Here is a 9,288-nt window from a genome sequence, read left to right as displayed (position 1 = left end):
TTTACATCTGTAAGTCTAAAATAAAAATGTGGCCTAAAATAGTAAGACATTAAAATCACAAGATATGTAACACAAATTAATAATCCTTTGATGAAAACTTCATATCATAGTCAAGGATATAAATGTGATTATTAGAAATAAAATCCATGTTTTTTAAAATTTATGTTGCTTAGGCCATGTTACTAATATGATTTATTTAAACCATCCAGGTTACATTGACTATATTCAAAAGCTCATTGATTTAAGATTCTGAGGTAGTTTGGGACATTAAAAAGGCCATATACATGTAATATAAAATCTTCTTTAAATTGATAATAAGATAAGAATTCAAGAATGATTTTTTTAAATGCTGGTATCTGATTATGTCCTAAGACAATGTAGATATCTTAATTTTGATACCTGGGGAAGAAGAAATCTAAATTTTCTAAGATAATATAGAAAAAGAAACCTACTACATTAATATTTTTATTTCCTATTATTAAATAGGTATTTTTAAGAACTATATCAATTTTCAATTTTATTGTATCTAGAATGCTTTGCCTTATCGTCCTAAATTTTTGTGTATAAGTGTATTTCCAAAGGAAATGTTGCTTATCGAGGCCATTTTGCTTGTAAAGATTTTTCATGCAAGGGTTGAGTGTGAAAAATATTGTAGTGGAAAAAGACAGTGTGTATACATGCTCCTACTTTTCTTATACTCCATCTACAAACAGCACCTTCCTGTTCAGGTTGGTAGAATAGTACAAGGGTGTTACTCTGTACTGAGACATCCCCAAAAGATACATCAAAGTTTCTCTCCCATGGGAGATATAGTATCTGAGTAAAATTATCAATTAGAATAGAGTATCATAAAAAGGCACCCTAGAAAAAAAGAACATTTATTTATAAATGTAACAGAAAATCCTAACAACTCAGAAGCTCAGAAAAGAATGCTATGGCAAGTGAAGAGTTAGCTTCAGAAATTGAGCAAGGGAAAGGGTTTGTTTTCTGGACCATGGTTTATAACACCAGAAATACATTTTTCTCTAGTGGATAGACTGCATCTCACAAAACCTGGGAAGAACAGTATTAGCAGCCAACTTACTGATCCAATCAAGAAAGCTTTAAACAAAGACTTAAAGTGAAAGAGAAAAATGTGAATCAATAAAATGGATCTTATGGAGGACAATAGGTTTGAAATAAAAATAACACATGGTGAAAAAATGTCTAGAAATTACTTTGTGAAAATCATGGCTGAGAATAATGCTTAGGGTTAGGATATGCAGTATACTAAATAAAACTAAAATAACAAAAATATTAGACATATTAAGCTCTTGAAATGCACTCTTTTTTTAATCTTTATGCAACCCTGGCAGATTAATATAGGAATTGCCACAACTGTTTGTACAAGGAGTGCCCTGCACAAGAGTACCTGGCCTGGAGGACAAGTGGGGAAAATAGTCCACTTCATACTCCAAGTGCCTGATAGGCGTAATCTTCAACTTATAGGCTAAGAAGCCAGGCTTAGATATATTCAGAAACATACTCAAGGTTATGAAGCTATAAAATGATGAGGCTAGATTTACTAAAATTAGAAACCAGGCATGTCTGGAATTCATTATTTTAACAAAACATAGAAAAGGGAAAATTATATGCTCATACGTATACATATATAATTTATTCTAAAGAGGTAAAGTAGGAGAAAATTATCTAACTAATTTGTTCAAAAGGAGAAACACAAATGACTTGGAAATGTGCGTCACTGCATATAAGGGAATTATAAACCAGTTTTTTGATCAAGAAATGTAAAGACTGCAATTTAGAGGAGATGTTCATGTCAGGAAAGGAAAATAAAGAGAAATTATCACTGAAAAATGATATGGCCATCCTAGCAAAAGATATTACAGAAGATAGTTTGCTAATAATGAGTACAAGATACGGATAAGAAAAGAAGTTAATTAATTGGATCCCTCTTGGGAGGAATTCTAACTCTGCTAAAATCTGTCTTCTATTTTGAGGGTGAAGAGACTATAATGGTAATTATTTTTCTGTTAAATTTGACTTACAGAGAAGAATTCTGACTTGTATAAACAACAGAGACCTTGGGTAGAAGCAGCATTTAAGGCACATCAGAGTAAAGGTGAGGGATAATGAGCAGGGTTGGGTAAATTCCACATACTTAAAACAGGCAGTCCTTCAACTAGTAACGGGAAGTTATTCAGAGACCCTAAGAAAGTATAACTGAGAAAGAAAGTGAGAAACTAAAGACAAAATTATGACAGTATGATTGCAAATAAAACTATAACCAGAAAATAGGAAAGGACACCTAAAGAAAACAATTTTATTTTACAAATCGAAATTTAGTCATAGGTTTTTAGATTTTTGACAAGCATGTATAATAAAAAATGACCAAACAATGTGGCAAGGACTTGAAAAAAGAGTGTGAGGTGTGTAAAGTCAAAAATGCTTAAAGATACTCCAGATATGAAAGATTTAAAAAACTATTAGCTATATTAAGAAAAGGAAATTAAAAAGAAAGGGATAAGTCCATCAACTGAGAGACAAAGAACTGCTAATCCATTTTATTGTTGTTTTTAACTTCTCTATCAAAGAAAATTATCGAATTAGAACAAGTAGAACAATTCTGATGTGGATTTGGATTTACTCAGATTTACCTAGGGACGAATGTAAATAAGGGATTACGAGAGGAACATTCTGAATGGTCCACCAGGGTCTTCTGATATCAATGACCTGTGCACACTTAAGCACTTAGGCAAGAAACCAGTAATTATCATGCCGAGATGTTTTCACTAGGAAAAGCTCTTTTACTCTTTTGAAATTCTTAAACAGGTAGGCTAAGAGTATTCAATTTACAATGTGTCTTAATGTGAATAATGTATATTGCAAGGTCTTTTATTGCAATCTTGCAAGATAGAAAAACAGTGGTTTTACATAGAACAGCTGAATGGATTGTTGGAGGTTGAGCAATCTTTCTCTAAACAAATTTTGCCCTTTCTACTTCCTAACTTAAAATGTTATTCTGTTATTTAGTTAAGGAAGTGGAACACATACTTTGCAAATCTGTGGAAAATACAAAATTATAAGGGAGTGCTAATAGATTATGTAGTAATCAAATAAATCTACAAAATGTTTTATTATATTGAAACAGTCATCCACATAATATGCTAACAAGAAATGAAGACTGAATTTACATTTAGAAAAATATCATTTTATACCAACAAATGTAAGTGACTTTAACACTGATTCATTTGAAAAAGATAAAATTTTTCCACGTAACCCATAATTTTAGGAAAATATCATGCTTTATTTTCTCTTCTTGTTTTACTAAACTATCTTTATTCAGATATATTAAATTAGCTTTTAAAACATTCTATATATATATTATACCTTAAACCTTTAAAGTAAAAATACGTACGATTTGCTTCTTAGGAAACAAGACAAAACGATTTTGCAGTATAGGTTAAGTGTGAACACATCTTAAATAAGTGCCTCATATGGCAATTGTACCATGTAATTTTTCTAGCTATTTAGTGATGAAGGATCTCAGAAGGCTCAAAGGATGTTGCTTTAATATGTCTATTGTCATAAAATTAATTTCAAAGACTTTCAAGTACGTTAGAACAATTTGTATAGAGTAATACACATACTGGAAATATATAAATTTATTCTGGAATGCATGTAAAATGATTAAAAAATTATAGCAACAAAATCTTCACAGAGGACTACAAAGAAAAAAAAAAAGACATTGATTAAATTTCTCACCTGCCTTATACCCAAACGGTATGCAACAATCCGATCCACTGCATCAGGATTCATTTGTGTCCACTGTAGACTGTAGGAATAAACACGATGTCTGTTCTGCCACACAGGATTGTAGGTGTCATAATAGAATTCTGGAGCATAGGCCTTTCCTGAAAACAAAAAAAGTGCTTAAATTAGAATGATGACATATTACAGTTTAAATATACTTATTACTCTCTTTGGCCCTTTTACCATTTTCTACTATAGGTTTTATAAGTCATTGTTCTATTGAAAAGTTGTATTATTAAAATCCAATCAATTTTCTGAATATGTTTTGAGAATAGATGCAAAAATATTTCCCAGTTGATAGGATGAACAGTGTGAGAAGAAAAGAATAAAAAGTGATTCTAAGCTTTTTGGTCTAAGCAGCAGGAAAAATGGAATTTCTGTCAACTGAAAGGGAAAACTATGGGAGTTTCAAATTTGGGGGAGAAGATCAGGAAGTCATTTTTAAACAATTTGAGTGATCTAAATGAAGACAGCAAGTAGGCAGTGAGAGATAACTAGTTTGGAATACAGAAGAGGTCAGGACTGAAGATATAATCTTGCTTCCCATAGACATACAGATAGAATTTAAATTTAAGCCATGATATTGATGAGATCACCAAGGAGTGTAAGTAGATACAGATGATAAAAGTCTGATCACTCACTGGGGTAATCCAATGTATAGAGTTACGGGAGGAGACATGAACTAGGCCTGATATGGAACAACAAGTAGAAGGAGAAAACCAAGAATGTGGTATCCTAGAGGTCAAAAGCCATATATTAGTAAGTAAGTGATCAACTCTTCTCAAAAAAAATTAGTGAAATTGAAAATTTGTGTTTGTATTATCTGCAGCTTTGGTCAATAAAGTTGAACTTAAAACTTAAAACAATACTTTAACAAAAGACCTGGCCAATGAAAAAAGGAGCTTTGATTTAGATTTTCAGGATATGTGAAGTGCATATAGTGTATATACATATATAAACCATCTCAGTTTTTTTCAATTGTCAAAATCAAATCTATGCAGACCATTTGGAATTATAGATCAAACTCCTCAATATTCTGTAATATAGATATTTTTCATTACCAATAGCATATTTATTTAACAGTTCGACAATATTTAGTGAAAGCCAATTCAGTGCCAAGTAGTGTACTAAGGATACAATTAGGGATATAATAACAGAGGAGGTGTGGCCTCATTCTTCATGGAAATTGATTACATTTTCTTAAATTTTGCAAATAGCTTTATAGTTCTTTCAATTCATACTGGATACATTGAAAAGTTGTATATTTATCATCACTCATTCAGCACATTTTTCTGTTTTTTCTTCTTTTAAATTATATTAAATACTCAATGTCTTTACGTGTTTTTCACTATGCAGGAAATTCTTTTACCTGCTTTTCTTATTTCTTTATCATCAGCCACTGTCATCTAAGGGTTTCAGAAAAGCTAATCCAGAAACAATTATATCAGATAATTAAAGGGTGGATTTTGAACACTTAAGAATATAAATGATGGTCTTTATTACCCTGAAGAATTTCACCAGTGATGGTAAATGAACTGAATTTAATATTTGACAGGTTTACTAGTAAAATTAAATACACTGAATTAAATATTTCAATTTTGGTAACATTTGGCAAAGTCTCCTACATCAAAACTGTATGCATTTTTAAAAATTTTCTATAAATATTCATTCAGTTAAATTGAAAATGGATTATCAAGTCTATACAAAGAATCCCTCATAAAAGGGATTTTTACAAGAGCTATCACTGTCGTTTATTTTCTGCTTTTATCTTATATGATATTTTTATTTATTACTAAATGATAGCACAAATTCATGTTCACAATACTTAAGAGCAAAGTTCAGATGAGAGGAAAACAATATACTGAATGAAAGAATAAATACTCAAAACATTCTCGACAACTTGTATTTAAAACAAAATTGCTCAAAATAAAATTGAGGAGGTGAATTTAGTAGTAAATGAGACAAAGAGCTAGGGGTTTCAATTAAAAATAAGCATCCAATACTTAGAAAAAAATAAAGGGCTGCTTAGGTGAGAAATACAAAACTAGAGTGTTTTCACTGGAGAATAATGTATCTATATTGAATTAGGGAGGTGAAAGTTTTTTGTTTGTTTGTTTAAATGGGGAGTAGGTGTTGTTTTTGTTATTTAACAAAGGAAGAAACTTAGATTTGTTCTAAGTAACATATTCTTAATAAAACAAATGATGCATTCATTCATTTAAAGAGAAACAAGGAGAGAATAAAGTCACAGCTAGGGGCTATTTAGCATGGAAAAGAAAAGGAGTATCTCTCAAAAGTGGGCAAATAGAGTTTTCTAAGAGCTGAAAATCTATCACAAAGGAAAAAAATCAGACTAAATAAACTCAGACTAAATGTTAGCAGATTTATGAAACAAGATGAATACCAGTGATTGCCTAACAAAAGTGTACCTATTTTAACTTAGAAATGATCTACTAAAGATCTCTGAATGTGGAATGCTCCACCTCAATAGACTGACTTTCCCTTCACTAGAGGTATTTACTCAATACATAAATAGGCATTTGTTAGGGTTGAGATGAGTAGCTCCCCACAAGATGACCATTAAAGTACCTTTCAGTCCTGAATCTGTAGGGTGCAGCGAAATGTTTGCCACCTGTCAAATTGGATTTGATATGTTAACTAATTTTATATAACTATAGTTTAAATATTGAAGAACCAACACTTCTAAATTATCTCATGATATTGTAGAAGTATTCCTCTTGAAAAGCCATACATTTATTATAAAGAATAATGTTTCCCCAAATTTAGTATATATAAATATGAATTTGTCTCTAAGGTAGGGCCCTGAAATCCAGATATTTTACAAATACCCTAGGATATTCTGATGCAAGGAAATGTAGACCATACATTTTGCAATTTTTTTTTTTTTTTTTTGAGAGAGAGTCTCACTGTATTGCCCAGGCTAGAGTGCCATGGCGTCCTAGCTCACAGCAACCTCAAACTCCTGGCTCAAGCGATTCTCCTGCCTCAGCCTCCCGAGTAGCTGGGACTACAGGCATGCGCCACCATGCCCGGCTAATTTTTTTCTATATATTTTTAGTTGTCCAATTAATTTCTTTCTATTTTTAGTAGAAACGGGGTCTCGCTCTTGCTCAGGCTGGTTTCGAACTCCTGAGCTCAAACAATCCGCCCGCCTCGGCCTACCAGAGAGCTAGGATTACAGGCGTGAGCCACCGCGCCCGGCCTGCAATGTTTTTAAACAGCTGAAATTTCTCTCCTAAAATTATCTTCAAGTGCATATAACAAAAGAAATCAAAATTAATTCTAAAGTTACAAGAAACATCTCTTTGATCTCCCTCCTTGAAGGATGACAGCAGCAAGACTAAGAGCGGTCAGGTAATGGGGGGTGGAGTGAAGGCGAATAGAATGGTGACAGGATAGCATAGTCTGAGCATTTCAGAAAGAAAACATCCTAGAATAGTTGACTTTCTGGACTGCCAGGCTGGTAATTGGCTGCATGACATAAATACAAATTGCCATTATGACAGTAAGATTGTTATTTAAATGAATACTTTTTAAGTTATTTAAATAGAGTGATCCAGAAGTTAAAAAACAGATCCTCTTGACCTTGTGAATAATTTGAATTTGTTTATCAAGACCTATTTTCAAGGTAGTAAAAAAATTAAGCTCCAATCTAGACCTCATTTAAATATTACAAATACATCAAATTTTACTGTAAAATTCCATCATCATCTTTATATTTAATTGGAGACTATTACAAAAGCTTTCCAACATATTTGTTTAAATATGCTTTTGCTTTTAAGATGGGATCTCGCTACAATGCCCAGCCTGAACTCAAACCCCTGGCCTCAAGTGATCCTCCCATCCCCCACTACTAAGTAGCTGGGACTACAGGTGTGCATCACCACACCCAGCCTAAAATACTTTATTTTATCTGCATTGAGTAAATCATATGTAATATTTTTTCATGGTGTGTTAGATTAGAAAATACAGTAGAGATTATTCCAATATCTCATATTACAGATGAAGAAATTAAGTACAGATTGGAGATGGTGATAACATATGGAAGATAATATAAATAAATAATCAAATACAATAAGAGTCTTTACAAGTTCAACTTTGCATCATGAAATTTAAAAAAAATGTTTTATTTTAGGTGAATAATTATACTACTTTAGAATTAAAGGTAAAAAAAGGTTTTAAGATAGTGCATAAATAGTATTGACCAGTAGTAAGTAAGTACTGATCAGAAATAATTTTTAGCAGCTGTGGTTCAATATATATATGCTTGCTTATGTCTCAGGGCATACTTTGTACTGAACCTCCCTTGGAAAAAACCTTAGAAAAGTAAAATGCTTCCTGATTTCATTTGAGAATGCATCTTAAAATTTAAAAAAATACACACTTAATTTTCTTCTCAGGTCGCAGAGCCAATCATATTTAATGTGTACACAGTCATTTGAAGAAACACACAGTAAAACAAAGGAAACATCCTTATAATAATTTTGGGCTTAGACATCCAAACATGACATCTACTGGTTGAACAGGGAAAGAATTCATAATTTCTTCCTTTTTTTTTTATACTGCAGGTATTTTCCTTCTTTTTCCAGTAAGTATATCAAATATCAAGAGAAGTTTCTTATTTTTTTGCATTCTAGTTTTATTTTTATACAGTGTTGTTTTAGTTTAAATCTTTTCAGATTAACTGATCTAAAACTATATTCATTATCTAAATTGGGAAAGCATTTTTAGATTTGTTATATATGATTATATATAAATCTTGGATTTTAAAATATTCTTAAAATTTATAGATAGAAAAAATGTGTGTTGTTCAAAATATCGCATAGATTTATACAAAAGTACAGGTGTTTTATTTTGCAAAAACCTTTTGAAAATGATCACATTGAGGTTCAAAAACAATTTTATGCATAAACCTCAAGCATAAAATAAAAATCATTACCATTACCATTAAGAACACTTAAAATGTGCTTGGCTAGATGAATTGATTTTAGTAAAGTCAATACAGTGTTTGAAATAAAAACAAAGAGAAATTGTATAATAGTGGTCAGGACCACATATGCTGCTTTTGAAAGCAATTCACATTTTGGAAAATAGGCTATAGGAAGATAAATTTAAAATAGCTAAATTTGGTTTAGAAAATGATTTACAGGGCATGTTTACATATGTGAGGGTTATCTGTTCATTTTACACTTCATAGAAGAGAATTTAAGTAATTAATGCATATCACTTTCCTGGGCAGTGCTGACAAAATATGGATAAATAAAACAAGCCCATTTTGTCTCAGACTGCAAGATATGGAAAATAAAAACCTACACACAACAAATTCTGATATATTTACTGGTTTGAAAGAGTCACTAAAACAAGAACAAATTCACAGTTTTTATCTAGAAATGCTAGATGGAATAATAACAAACATCTTTTTACATGTATACCTAAACTTGCAAGCAAGAAAGGGAA

At 31.3% G+C, this 9,288-nt stretch overlaps 1 protein-coding gene across 1 annotated transcript in view; it reads right to left on the bottom strand.

Annotated features, from left to right (window-relative positions):
- Positions 1-3,762: 3,762 nt before the first annotated feature.
- LOC105813272 (MAM domain-containing glycosylphosphatidylinositol anchor protein 2) overlaps positions 3,763-9,288 on the bottom strand; it is a gene marked incomplete at its 3' end in the record, with an annotated part of 268,929 nt that continues 263,403 nt past the window's right edge. Inside the window, exon 7 of the mRNA XM_012647919.1 lies at positions 3,763-3,911. Coding sequence (XP_012503373.1) covers positions 3,763-3,911 — 149 coding nt within the window. The remainder of the gene's footprint in view (positions 3,912-9,288) is intronic.

Source organism: Propithecus coquereli, unplaced genomic scaffold, assembly GCF_000956105.1.
Source record: "Propithecus coquereli isolate 6110/MARCELLA unplaced genomic scaffold, Pcoq_1.0 Scaffold278, whole genome shotgun sequence".
NCBI lineage: Eukaryota > Metazoa > Chordata > Mammalia > Primates > Indriidae > Propithecus > Propithecus coquereli.
The sequence above is the reverse complement of the archived record's forward strand: the minus strand, read 5'-3'. Positions and strand labels throughout refer to the sequence as shown.